We start from the raw sequence: 14,141 nt of genomic DNA on the forward strand, positions 1-14,141 counted from the left end.
GCGTCTTTAAAAACAGGCGGGATCGCGCTCCGTCGACTTCTCTCATCTATCTTTACTCAGGTATTTTTTCGCACTTTGCCCATGAAATGGGCAGCATGGCCCAGAGAAAAGGGCCGCGGGGCCTGCCCTACGCTGGCACTCGTGCCGATTTTGAGGGCCACATGGCCCATTTCATGGGCAAAGTGCCGAGATTTGGTACAACGAGCGGCATTCCTCTCCTTTCGCTCCTTACAATTTAGCACTATAATTAACCAGATTACACAGTTTTGTACTTTTATACTATTTATTGAAATAATTCGAACAAAAACCCAAACAAAACGCAATAATAACTAGAACGTTATAGAGTGAAATAGGACACATGATAAGAGGAGAGAAAAGGGCAGAAATAGTGGATGTATGAGCACTTAATAGGACATTAGCGATAAATAGGACATGAGCAATAAATAGGACATGAGCAATAAATAAGATACATGATGGAATATTAAGACGACAGATGTAGGAAACTTTTAAAATAGGTGTAAGAAATTCAAATGAAACCGAGGAGAGGAAAGAGACGAAGGGAAGGCGGAAAATGGAGTCATTGCAGAGAAGAGTGAGGCAGGTCGCGAGTTTTGTTACGCTGAAATGATTGTCATGATTGAAAATGAAATAGATCGATTAGGTAAGTTACTTTTCTGAAAGTCCACGTTCCGAAAGAAGATCCTGATGAAGGTGGATCGTATCGAGCTCTTTTAATCTCCTTCCTGAATAACAGTAATGAAAAAAGTAAGAGTTTAAATAGGCTTACAACGCTTCTCGTAGGCAGCTATGAAACCCGTCCTTGGACATGAACGCGGCTCTGGCTGAACTCAGTGCTCCGAAACGTTTCTTTTTCACTGCAACAGTTTCCCAAGAAGCGAGACACTTTAAGTTTGCAAAATTATCGCTCCATAAGCCATTTTCCAGTTCGACCTCTTCGATTCCGAAGTAGTTTAGGAAGAACGCTGAAGAAATGCAAATAATTCCATTAGTTCAGCATAATAGTAACCCACTTCGCATATCGATATACAGTTTTTCGGGGAAAAAAGAGTGTGTTGAGTACGAATTCTCATATGGTAAATTCCAGGATGTCGTTTGAATATCGGTGGGCACACTACAACTTCTTTCCAATAATTGAAATATGAGACGTTTTAATACAACATGAGACTCTTCAATTCTCCGACCTTTTGAAACTGGTCTATCCACAAGGAACATGCTTCCTCCCTGAAAAAATTAATACTAAAGAGATAGCCAGAGAAATTTGTTCTCACGGAAAATGGTGCTTCTGCTGGGTATTGCAAGTTGAGACTTCTCGTTCGATAAATCGCTCCTACCAAACTTTTATATTCCATCTCCCCTTCTTTTTGTACTGCAACAGGTTGTTGGATGGAATGCGATTTTAGCAGACTCTGTAAAATGAGGAATGAGAATGTCTAAGACAAAGAAACTTACCAAGATTAGCTGCCCGTGTTGAATTATTGAGAAATAATTGGGGTCAGAGAAACGGTGGACGGGCGGTAGAGAGAATGTTTTTACCGAATATGAGTGCCTCCGAGCGAACGACTCACATTCGTTGACTGTGCCAGCTTCGCAACGGCTGTATGACGCGTGGACAGCTGCACCAGCTCTATAAAGATCTAGAACTCCATCTTTAGAGATGGATCTGGCAAGTATTTCTGCAATGAAAAGTATTTGGAAGGCTATTTGATTTAGTGGAAACTCACCATTAAGAGGTGTTGCATGGTTCAATTGATGAATGTGTGAAGGCATTTCATTATCGAATGTCGTATTCCGGCGGAAATCAGAAACAGGCATCTCACTTCGAAACGGAGCATATGGAATATTATTAATCGGATTCATATTCTGATTTCTGTCAAAAGTGACATGGGATATATCATAAGAACGTCCTTCGAACGGATATCTGGGCATTAAATGCGAATACATCGATTGGCTGGTGCCGGCTTGGGAATAATCAGTTGACGTAATATCATGTGAAGTATTCACAATTTCATGTGGCTTGTTTTGCAGAAATTCTCCTTTTAAAGCAGAAGTAGGCGTCATGTCTGAATCCGAATCAGCTGGATCTGAGTTGAAGATAACTTATCACGGGAATAAAAAGAGTCATACCATTGACGGGAGTTTTTGTTGTTCTCTCTTGAACAATTTGCTCCAATATTTTCTTCGAATGCTCATCTTCTTCGTTTTTCTTCTTTTTAGAAGCACTTCGTGTTGTTTGTTTATGAAAACGTTCTGGGAAGATGTTTTTTGCTTCATTAAAATGGAACATCACTCACTCATTATTATATTGACAAATAGATGGCGTCGGAGAGCAGCAGAAAATTAATATAAAAAAATTTCGTGGAGGCGTTTGACGGAATATCGGAGGGTCGTACGCGTGTTGTTTAGCATTAGTCGAGGCAGTTTACGAAATACTTTCGGAAAAACTAGATGTTTTTTGGAGAATGGGGATAAACTAGCGTTCCATTGTGACATAGCAATTCCCACTGATGTTGACCATCACTGCTGGACAGAGAATTTTTTCGATAGGAACGACAGTATATGTATATGATTCGATTTTAGAAAAAATGTTTGGCAGATTGGTTGATATTTCCAAAACTTTCGAAGCAATTGGATGCAGTCCTTTGTTCTTCATGGCACCCAATAAAATGTCCATTGGTTGCAGTAAAAACTCCCGCATGATCACATCCACCTCCTGAGTTCTTTTCACGATCAGTTCAATTTCTCCATAACACAGTTCATGTTCTTTCGATCCCGAAAAACAGACTATGCTTGATGATGTTGTTTTTGATGCGCAATACGTTTGTGCCGAAAACACGTAGTTGCCCATTTTGGAAGAAACTCGACATCTTTTCCTGTAAGATGTGATGTACTATCATGAAATGAAATGAATGAAATAGCTCACAGAAACAGGGAATTGTCCGGAAACCTCAAATTTTCTGTTATCCTTCTATGTAACGGCGTTAATTGATCTACATTTATCAAATTATTGTATGCATTCACGAGAGGAAACCTTGAATGAAATGAATTACTTTATGGGTAATATTGTAACTTACTTGGATTCAGAACATTTCATAGAATTAAAAATGGAAATTCTTGTTTCGTCGGAACACGAACGGGACAACTGAATGAGAGGAGTACGGTAGAATTGGCCACAGATGTATCTATAATACACCCGATGAGTGCGATGTTAAAATTCTCTCCTAATCACTTATTCAATATCACATTTTCACATGAAGTCGTTTGATGGTGAACGCTGTTCATCAACACTTTGTGTTCCCTCTCAAAAGGTTCTGTGGTATGGATCGGGCCGAAATCCTGCTCGTGAAGCGTAATGTGATTATAAAAATTCTAAATAAAAATTTGAATTAATTTTTCTCAGTGATAACATACATGAAACTTGATTGTCAAACTGTCAGGCTCGAGGAGGCAGTGTAACTCATACATTGTGGTCAGCATTTCCTGTATGGTTCCGGGATTGACCACCCCTGTACCTTGAAGTGTCAAAGCATAAAGGAATCCGATGAAGAGGACATTGAAGTCATTGCGTAGGGAGAGACCCTCAAATCCCACAATTCCACTTATCAATCTGCTTAGCTTCTCCATCTCTCTGCCTGTTGTTTTTGATAGTTTCCGAAGTGATGCTAACGGAACATTGTCATACGTGTAGGCCTTGATTCCCTCGATGCTATTGATTATACTCGTGATTGCGCCAGGAACCAGTTTCAAATTCGTCCACGAGTTCGGTTTCAACACTTCTAAAATCATATCATTGTCTACAACCTAAATATGAATCACCAACCGTTCACGATTGTTTTGCAAATTCCGGACCCCTTTATGTGGAACGGGTCAATGACAAATGAAGATGGTGGGAAATATTTGTAGATAGAAGGTACTGGATAATAAATAACATTCAAACTGTTTCCTAACCAATATTACCTCTTTTGTCTTTGTCAGTGAATCCATCTAGTCCTCGAGAAGACGCATAGATAATGGATGCATCAGATCTTAGAGGTTACATACGCGGATTGACATATGTTATACCATGTGATTTTTTCTGGCCAGTGGTAAGACATTGAGAGCATCCTGTTAACTGGTGCCAGTTCGGCAAACGAGTTAGGAGAAGTCTTTCCTGTGATAGCGGGATTTTATGGCATTTGCATTAGTTAGTAGCGATTCTCACCTTCATATCTGATAAATAAGATAAAATGACGAGCCTGAATGTCCAAATCCTTCCATCAACACGAACCTCTATTTGACTTGGTAAGTCCGAGAAAGACCTGAAACGCTGATGTTCGGTTGGGAACATAAACATCGGCCTCTCACTGTTCCACAAATTTCTCCAAAAACGTCTTCTTCACCCCACCGTCGCAGAACACCATTGAGATCATATTGTACACATTACCGCCCTTTTTGGAGTCCATATCCAGGCCTTCCAATCTGCATAATACTGGCGTCACCTCTCTTCTGAATTTGGATATGAATTAAATTCTCACTTATTTTTCTTACCGGCTTATTTTCGAAAATGCGGCTCCGTCAGAAAACACTGAATACAGCAAGTTAATAACTTGTGAATCGAAATCGGCTTTAGACTCAATTGATTTTATATATTTCCCATATCCTCTTATGTCATTCGACTGAAAATTTATCTGAAATTTTAATTTTGTTACTCAAAGTTTTACTCAAGGTACGGTACTTCCTTCTGATGAATCTTTTGATGTGCCATAATGATTTCTCTCCCGTGGTAAATCAACTGATTGGTCATCTGATATTTCAAGTCACACTTCACAAATGTCAATCTATCCAGTATGTTTATGTTACTTCTGTAATAAAAGTTATTTCTCTGCGACAAGCTTTCAAAACAAACGTCGGGCAGTTCGGACATTGGGAGTTCTTCCCGTTTTTCTCTGTGCCGCATCGGCTACAGTAATACGAAACACCTTTCACGCCTTTTCTTCCAGCCTTTGTTACAACGTTCATAACTTGATTCGCCTGAATCCGTTTTTAATCTTTACACAAAACATGAATCCCTTACGCTGAACGGTGGAGATTCTCCGTACAAAACAGCCATTAAGTGGAGCATCCTTTGTAAGAAACCTTCTGATATGGATTCGGCACAATAAAAATTTACCAGAGCCAGTAGTCTGTGGTCTTTTCCTTCCCCAATTGTTCCGTTTTCGTTGTATTCCGCATCATCACTAACACTCTTATCTTCATCACTTTCTGCATAATCACCATCATCTCGATTAAACAAGTCTCCTTCAAATTCGTTGTTTAAATCGTCAATGTAATTCGCTTCGTATTCTTCATCATCCTCTTCAGAATCTCCACTATCAGGAACCGGAGTATTCGTATTCTCTTCCTCATCTGATCAAATGAATTACGGTTTACATTCAATTTTTAAATCAAACCTTTTGATTCGTCCAGATACTCATATTCATCACTTTCGGAGTGCGTTTCATAGACAACTCCTGTAATAAATTCATTAAATTATTCCTTACTACAATATTTCTTTACCTCTTCTTTGTCGTTTAGAACCAAAGTAAACTCTAGCTCTTCTCATCCTTCTTTATGTTGGTTTCATAGAATCAGTTATTGAAAAGTTAATAATTGAAATAAAAAAGCAAAATAATTCCAAGCAAAAAATGTACTTCAGTAGAGCGCGATTTCTCAACTTGTGCCCACCTGGTGCGAATGTGGTGCCCAACCGGGGCCAAACAGGTGCCCAACTCGTGCCCACATCCAATCAGCCTTTCCTTTCGGCAACCAACTCTCCAGCTTGTGCCCAACCCGCGCCAAACTAGTGCCCACTGGGCCATGTGGCCCTTTTTGTGGGCAACTTGCCCCATTCAATGACCACATGGCCCTTTTAACATTTTCACTGCCCAACCCTCGCCAAAAAATACCTGAGTAAAGGCGCATATCTCGAAATTGGGCGGAGCTATCGAAAAGTTGTCAACTAGTGAAATATGTGATTAAACATTAGAACTCCATTTTTGTAGTTGACAACGTTTTTGTACGGACTCTCCCTAGCAAGTTACGTAACACAAAGTAATTTCTCTCTCAAATCGACCAATTTTAGTGCAAAATAGTGCGATTTTTGAGCTGTCGTCTTAAATCGACCATAAGTCTCTAGGGAGTGTCCGTACAAAAAAGTTATCAACTACAAAAATGAAGCTCTTGTCCTGTATGGTTCATACATAATTTGCTTTCAAGGATCAATCAGTGATACCGTAACATTCTCTCAAAGTTGGACAATTTCAACTGAAAACGACCAAATTGTATATCTTTCCGCACGATACTGTAAATATGTTTTATCAACATTTTCAGCTTGAAAGCATGATCAAAAAGACGCCGGAAAGAACATTAGCCAACTTCTTAATTTTCTATTTCATTGAACTTGCTTATGATGATCTTTCCATTGACTCGGATACAGTGGAAAGTAGAGAATGTGCTGAGGTATGGATTTTTTCCACTTTCTGATACGTAAATTCTCTAAAACTTGAAAAATTGTAGCTTGCTGTCGGAGCATTTCCTGAAGCATCGCTGGCAGCTTTTGTCAATAACTATTTTGACAAGGAGAATCTTGAAATAGCATCTGGAATGGTGGAAGAATCCAAGGAGAATTTCATCGAAATGGTGCGAGAATCCACGTGGCTTCATGAGAAAACGAAAGAAGCTGCAGTGAACAAATTGGAGAAATTGAAGAAGATAGTTGGGTACCCAGATCAATTCAAAGAACAAGGGTTGCTGGATAAGACTTTTGAAAATGTAAGTTTATCTGTGACAGCTGGCAGCTGGGAATTTTTAATTCAGCTGAATCTTCTCTCTTCCGATTCATACTACAAAATCATTCGGAAAGTCGAGAAAGTCAGAATGGAACTAGTTATCGATTTTCTTGGTGTGGATACAGAATTCAATCCATTGGCGATTTATCTCGATGCAAATGCCCAATATTTACCACATAAAAATCTTTTGAGTAAGTATCGAAATCGAAAAAAATTTCTTTAATTTCTACTTTTATTTTCAGCACTGCTCGTCCCGTTTCTCGACGACCCTCTCTTTGACTCCACCTATCCAAAATACGTGAAAATAGCTGTGACTGGAAATACTATAAGTCACGAAATGGGTCATGGATTTGATACAGAGGGAAGGACGAGAGATGAGAATGGAGATGTAAAAGATTGGTGGGCAAAAGAAGATTTAGTGGAGTATGATAAGCGTGTGAATTGTCTAGTCGAACAGTACAATAACTATGATGACCCGGATTTTGGGAAGAATGCGAGTTTTTTGTTGTTTTTTGTTGGTTTTTTGCTTTTCAATGAATATTATTCAGTTAGATGGCAAAGTTACACTGGATGAAATGATTGCCGATGGTTTGGGAGTGGAGACGGCATGGAGAGCTTTCAAGAAATTGGATTTAGCAAAAGAACAGAAAATAGTTGGATTTGGAGAAGACTATAGTATTGAGAAGCTATATTTTCGGGTTGCTGCGTTGGTCAGTTTTCAGGTTTTCCGGCTCCGCGACATTTCCCCCCGCTTTTATCACTACCTGATGGTGCAGTATCCTTGTGTCCTTATGTGACGCAACGGATACGTTTTTGGCCGACGCCCTCGGGGTCTGGGGTTCGACTCCTCCCCAAGCTAAATCTTTTTTCGCTTCTTTTTGAAACACCATTTTCGTTGGGAAAATGGTTGCGAAATATTGCGGAGCCAGTTTTCATAATATAAGGGAAATTGAATTCTTGAATAATACTTTTTCAGGATTACTGCACTGTCCGTTCTATCTCTAATCTGGAATATCAACTAACAGCACCTCATCCCACTGATAGTTTCCGCGTGAATGGAGTGTTTTCCAATATGAAGGCGTTTGCGGAGACATTCAATTGTCCAGTTGGATCACCGATGAATCCGAAGAAAAAGTGTGAACTTTTTTAGTTTTTCGGAAATACAATTTTTCACGTTTTTTAAAAACTTTTTTTCTATGCATCATGATTGCGATAGCAACATTTATCATTTTAATATATTTTTGAGTTTCAAATTTTGCACAGACTATTCGGAGACTATTTAAATGTGAGTACCAAATATTGTTTGCTGATTCATTTGGAATTTTCAGAAGTCTGATGTCGAGAAAGGGGAAATGTTCTAACCCATTGCTAGTTCTGGTCATATTTCTTGTCATTTTCATTATTGCGATTCTCACAGTAGTCATAGTTATAAGAAGCAAAGATCGGTTGACTGTGCCAGGGAGTCGGGAAGCGTTGAATGTGGTTACGTCCACTCTGAAACCTCCTCCTGCCACTCGAAATCAGAACACATCACGCCCCCAAATTATAATAACTTCAAAACCAAGAAACGTTTGTGAAACTCCAGAATGTATTACGTTGGCTCATCAATTGGTCGGTTTCTAGTTTGAAAGGGAAATCTGTGTTAGCACGACACTCGTCTTACAAGCGCGCTCTACCGAAACCAGAGAAAATTGTCTGTGAAATTGAGAGACTCGGAGAAAAAAGGACGTTTCTCAGAGGGATTTCGATGGAGCGCAGTTGTAAGACCTGTACAGAGCTGATAGAATGGTTAAATGTTTTCAGCACAATTGGCAAGATAAAAGTGTGGATCCGTGCGTTGATTTCTACAAGAGAGCTTGTGGAAAGTATCAGGAGCATACCATTACGGAAGGAACTAGGAATAATAAGAAGATGGTTATTGTGAGGAATTTGATTAGAGGTATGTAAATATGTCTTACAAAAAATGGAAAAGTTTGGAGTGGTTCCAGATTTCCTGCTGAACAAGACAGTGTCCACTTCTAAATCTGAGAATGCGATGAAAGTCTTATTCGAGAAATGTGAGATGCTCAAGGAACAATATGTAATTCAATATTAACATGTACATAGAAAACTTTCATTTTAAAGGTTTTCGAGGAAAACGGAAAATCTGTCCTTAATGAGCTCGTTGAAGATTTGAAAAGTATTGGACCCTGGCCACTGTTAGAGGATAAGTGGGATGAATCGAAGTTTGATTTGAATGGTTTCTCTTTTATATCTTTTTTTTCCCTACAAAAGTTTCTGACAATTCCAGAAATGCTCATCAATTTGGCAAAAAGCGGGAAAATGCAATTTGGACTATTCCAAATTATGACACCGCTTGCTCCACTGCTGGAGATTGGACCACTATATTACCGAGAACCACCACATGATTACTTTACAAAGGTGAGATTTATAGTTTTCTTTTCATTTATTACAGTAATTTTCAGATAATTTCTCATATTTTGAAAGCGAACAAAATCAAAAGAGATAAGAAAGTAATAGCCAAGGATTTTGAGGAGTATGTAAAGTTGGGACAACGATTGGATAAGGTACATAAATATATGAACCTTGAGTAACATGATTTCCAGCATCCGTATGAAATGGGAAGACCAGAAGTGAAGTTTTCCGAGTTGAAGCAGCAAGTTCCAAGTGTTGATTTTGAGAAGATTCTTGAGAACTTGATAAATCCTGCCAGGAGAAATATTCTGAAGGATAAGATCAAGGACAGGAGAGTTGGATATCAACACTCTTTGTTTTTCGATAAGAAGGATAATGTGAGTTTTTATTTGTATCTTTTTTCGGCTCCTTGACTTTTCGCAACTGCGGCATTTCCCCGGCTTTTATCACCACCTGGTGATGCTGTTAGCCCATGTTCTCATGTGGTGCATTGGGTTGCATTTTTGGCCAGCACTCGAGGTGTCTGGGGTTCGATTCCTCCCCAAGCCAAAACTTTTTTTGCTTCATTTCAAAACTCGTTTTTCTTTGCAAAAATGGTTGCGAAAGTTGTGATCTCGAAATGTCGTAGTTGCGAAATGTCGCGGAGCCCTTTTTTCGTTTAAATTTTTGTAAGTTTTCAGCTTGAACACATAATCAAATCCACTCCGAAACGTGTCATGGCGAATTTTCTGATTTTCAACTACCTAGAGAATACCATTCACGCACTTTCAATTGACGAGAGAGCAGTGAAATTAAGAGAGTGTGACCGAGTAGTCATTGGATTTCTTCCACGTGCATCACTCCGTGTATTCGTTAGAAATTACTTCGATAGAGAAAATATTCCGATGGTATCGGAATTGATTGAGAATATCAAGGAAAGTTTTATTGAAATGATACAAGAATCCAATTGGGCTCATGAGAAAACCAAGAGAGCTGCAATTCTGAAAGTGCAAAAAATGAAGAAGATGGTGGGGTATCCAGAGGAATTTGAACCGCCGGGAGCACTGGATAAAATGTTGAAAACTGTAGGTTTTCTTTTGCTGAAAATTAATTTCAATTGGGTTTTGGGTTTTCAGCTCCATCTGGAAAAATCTGATTCGTATTACGTTATGATGAAAAAAATAGAGAGATTCCGGACGGAGCAGAAAATGGAATACGTCGCGTTGGAAACGGAATTGGATCCCGCTGAAATGATTTTGGATGTGAATGCAAACTATAATATTGAAAGAAATTTGCTCAGTTAGTTGTCATTTCTAGTCCGACTGAGGACTAGAAGATTTTAGAAAAAATCGAAACTTTAGAAATTCTGATTCCATTCCTCGACGAGCCACTTTTCGATTCGACATTCCCGAAATACGTGAAAACAGCAAGCACTGGATTCACATTAGCTCATGAAATAGGCCATGGTTTTGATATATTTGGGATGGAAAGAGACGAAAATGGAAGGAAAAGGGATTGGTGGACATCGGAGGATTCAAAAGAGTATAAGGGACGAATGAAGTGTCTCGTAGATCAATATGATGAGTATGATGACCCAGATTTTGGGAGAAACGTAAGAAAGGAATTCTAGGATTTAATAAGAAAAACGGGGATTTATTTTACATTTTCAGTTGAACGGCTCACAGACGATAGGTGAAATGATGGCAGATAGATTGGGATCAGCGACATCGTGGAGGGCGTTCAAAAAGTTGGATCTATCGAATGAACCGAAAATTATCGGATTTGAAAACTATGACATCGAGAAGTTGTACTTTCACATTCATGCTCTGAATTTTTGTGCTCCACGAGACACTTCTCCTTTGGTCGAGGCAATGGAATGGATTCATCCGACTGATAGTTTCAGGGTAAATGGAGTGTTTTCGAATATGAAGGAGTTTGGAGAGGCATTCAAGTGTCCTATCGGGTCGCCGATGAATCCGAATAGGAAATGTGAACTTTTTTGAGAGATTTTGTTGGGAGAATTGGATTTTGATGAATTTTCAGAATTATTTTTTAAATATTTCCTCGCCCTCCGTAAATCTACACTCCACTGTCTGCACCTTCTCAGCTTTGTGGACACTCTCGCCGACCGTTCGTGTCGAGACCTGGTGTGTGCGCAACGAGTGAGGAGGACGCGCTCTCTTCGCTCATCTTCATCGTTTTTCTATCGATTTTTTGTATTAAAAAAAATTTTTTTTGCGTCTCGTCAAAACTGCTTTCAATATCTGCCCCGTATAACTCCCAGGTCCTCCAAAACAGCACTCACTTCTCTTTTATTTAGAATTATTATTTGTTAATACTTGTTGTCTGACGAACTCGTTTTTCAGAACAATGCGATTTCTCAAATTTCCATTCTTGGTTCACTTGAATATTCAAAAGTATCTTGAGCCCAGTGAGCTACTTCTCTTGTCTTTTTGCTCATTGAGAACTAGAGCTCTCGTATCAAGTATGCGTCACGCTCCAACTTATTCGGTGTTTGTCTTGGACAGACCTGAAGTAATGTACTATTCATTGGTAAATCTACCAGAAAAGGAAAAAACTGTGATAATTTGGACTTGGAAAAGTGAACAAATGGAAAATGTCAAAACAGAAAGAGTGAAATCAAAATATATCGATTTGGGATGCAGGTGAGAAGTTTCTCCTGGGCGATATAGCGGTGTCGCTCTCGAGTTTTACATGAATTGTCTCTTTCGAGCTTAAATATGCTCTGATCGAATAGTTCCAGTACCGTCCAAAAGGTTGTACATTTTTCCCATTTTCAGTTGACATCGGCCAACTTTGAGAGTGTGTCATGGTAATACTGATTGTCTCATCAAGTAGATTTTGATGAATTATACAGAAAAAAAGTAGAGCTTCATTTTTGCAGTTGACAACTTTTTTGTACGGGCAGTCCCTAGCAAGTTACGTAACGACAAAGTGATTTCTCTCTCAAATCGACCAATTTCAGTGTAAAATAGTGCTATTTTTGAGCTGTCGTCTAAAAATGACCATAACTCTCTAGGAAGTGTCCGTACAAATAAGTTATCAACTACAGAAATGAAGCTCTACCTTGGTTCTGTATAATTCACTAAAAATCTATTTGACGGGACAATAATTATTACCATGGCACACTCTCAAATTTGGCCGATTTCAACAGAAAACGGCGAAAGTTTACAACCTTTTGGACGGTACTGTACATCGACTTTTGAAATAACTTTGTTTTTAAATTGATTCTTGCTTAAAAAAAATCACTTTTTTTCAGAATCACATTCAACAAAAACTCAAACACTCCAATTTTATGGTGTTCTTTCGAAGATGGACCATCTCGGAAAAGATTTGCAACTGCACTTCATTCTCATATGTGCGAGGTGTTTCGTGTGGAGCCCGAAATGCAATTTAAGCTTTCTTTAGAGTATATGAATGACCTTCCGTATACAAATACGGTTAGAGATGTTACCTTACTTGACACATTTGTGAACTATGAAGTTGTTGATGAGTTCTTCAAAAAGTTCCATGTGAAACGAGCAGTTGTCTCTCTCAGCTTCAAAGACAGTCCATTGAAGGGTTCATTTCAACTTCTACAAGTTAATAATGTGATTATGAAGAGTGCCTTTTGGCTGAAACGTTCACAATTTTTAAAATTCGACTGTGAAAATCTAGTAACTGGGCCATCCGAGCTCAAAAAACGGGATTTGGTCGCGTTCGTTAAACAATGGTTGAAAGGGAACAATACAAAACTCAAAACTTTGCATGTTTTGTCAACTTATTGCGTAGACGTGCATACCATAATGAATAAGTTTGATTTGAGTCGGTGGGATCCGCAAGTGGATAAAGTTGAATATAATGAACCGTAAGTATGTTTGTAGGCGTTCTTACCACTGTACCATTACTTTTTTCAGGATCTACGACTATGCGAATCAAATTGTGTTGACTCAGCATTACTTAAAACTGGGTCAAAACGGAATTGTCAGAAGAAAAAGCGACGGGTTGCGTGCATTAGCCACAACGTTCGACGGACAATTTCATTTTCATGTGTTTCATAATGAATTCGAACTTAAGTGAATCCACTCGTTTCCATTATTTGCAAAAGTTGCTCTGATCATTATCTCTTTCCAGAACTGTCCCTTTCAGGAACTGTTTTGAATAAAGGCAAAAATACTCAATTTTTCGTCAGGAACTTTTTCTCAATTTTCGTTTTATTCAAGCTTCAATTCTCTTTTTGTCCCACTTGAAACAAGTCCATTTAGCTCAAACATCGCCGTTGCATCATCTCACTAAACCTTCCAATCCCTTACTCCATTTTTCTCTTTACTTCCCCCCTCACATCCCGTCTCAATAAATATTCATTACTTTTTTCTCCATCAATATCCATCATTGTCGTTTTTCTCTCGCTCTCTTTCCAATTTCCCATTCAGAATCCACTCCATTAACCGCTTCACCACTAAAAAGCAGCTGCCCCCCTCCCTCCTAAACACATTTTTTCCTCTCAAAATCTCCTTTCATTTTCTTTTTTCCCTCTTTAGCTCTCACTCCCCCCGTTTTCTCTCATCTCATTTCCATTCAAAATCAATAGGCTGTAGAAGGAGCTGAAAGAGGTGAGAGAGTGTGAAGAAGTGAGAGGGTCGGTTAGAGAAACGGAGGGGAAGAAGAAGAAGAAGAGAGCTCACGAGGGGACCACGCTTCTTCCTGCGTCTTCTTCTTCTCTTCTGTTCAAAATGGAAGAATTCTGAGTCCCCTTTTGTCTGGAATGTGAAAAAAGGGAACGGAGTCGTTTCTCTTTATTTGGCTTGGCTTCCGTTTGCAAAAAGCCTTTTTTCCGTTTTTTCTAACTTTTTTCTTTTTCTTTTTTACGTTTGAAAATTACGAATGAATTAGAATTTGATTAGGTATTTTGCTGAATTATAA

The 14,141-nt window shown here is 38.9% G+C and overlaps 3 protein-coding genes across 3 annotated transcripts; 2 read left to right on the forward strand and 1 right to left on the reverse strand.

Annotated features, from left to right (window-relative positions):
* Positions 1 to 577: 577 nt before the first annotated feature.
* On the reverse strand, positions 578 to 5,599 carry GCK72_006925 (uncharacterized protein; the record flags this gene model as incomplete). The annotated part of the gene is made up of 19 exons (XM_053725891.1): positions 578 to 619; positions 671 to 743; positions 788 to 983; positions 1,032 to 1,242; positions 1,290 to 1,387; positions 1,587 to 1,694; positions 1,743 to 2,102; positions 2,146 to 2,268; positions 3,531 to 3,794; positions 3,839 to 3,931; positions 4,060 to 4,168; positions 4,220 to 4,316; positions 4,363 to 4,503; positions 4,546 to 4,685; positions 4,733 to 4,859; positions 4,904 to 5,028; positions 5,072 to 5,403; positions 5,448 to 5,507; positions 5,554 to 5,599. 19 exons carry the CDS (start codon positions 5,597 to 5,599, stop codon positions 578 to 580), a joined length of 2,745 nt encoding a protein of 914 aa, XP_053590085.1.
* Positions 5,600 to 6,375: 776 nt separating this feature from the next.
* Positions 6,376 to 11,221, forward strand: GCK72_006926 (uncharacterized protein; the record flags this gene model as incomplete). Its single annotated transcript, XM_053725892.1, has 17 exons — positions 6,376 to 6,495; positions 6,553 to 6,807; positions 6,853 to 7,015; positions 7,067 to 7,260; positions 7,373 to 7,534; positions 7,801 to 7,958; positions 8,153 to 8,435; positions 8,628 to 8,763; positions 8,813 to 8,904; positions 8,949 to 9,063; positions 9,115 to 9,245; positions 9,290 to 9,337; positions 9,431 to 9,616; positions 9,920 to 10,303; positions 10,355 to 10,517; positions 10,580 to 10,830; positions 10,889 to 11,221. The coding sequence occupies 17 exons, from the start codon at positions 6,376 to 6,378 to the stop codon at positions 11,219 to 11,221; spliced, it is 3,174 nt and encodes a 1,057-aa protein (XP_053590086.1).
* A 367-nt stretch (positions 11,222 to 11,588) lies between these two features.
* Positions 11,589 to 13,298, forward strand: GCK72_006927 (uncharacterized protein; the record flags this gene model as incomplete). The annotated part of the gene is made up of 3 exons (XM_003109951.2): positions 11,589 to 11,884; positions 12,499 to 13,086; positions 13,136 to 13,298. 3 exons carry the CDS (start codon positions 11,589 to 11,591, stop codon positions 13,296 to 13,298), a joined length of 1,047 nt encoding a protein of 348 aa, XP_003109999.2.
* Positions 13,299 to 14,141: the final 843 nt, after the last annotated feature.

This window comes from Caenorhabditis remanei, chromosome II (assembly GCF_010183535.1).
Source record: "Caenorhabditis remanei strain PX506 chromosome II, whole genome shotgun sequence".
NCBI lineage: Eukaryota > Metazoa > Nematoda > Chromadorea > Rhabditida > Rhabditidae > Caenorhabditis > Caenorhabditis remanei.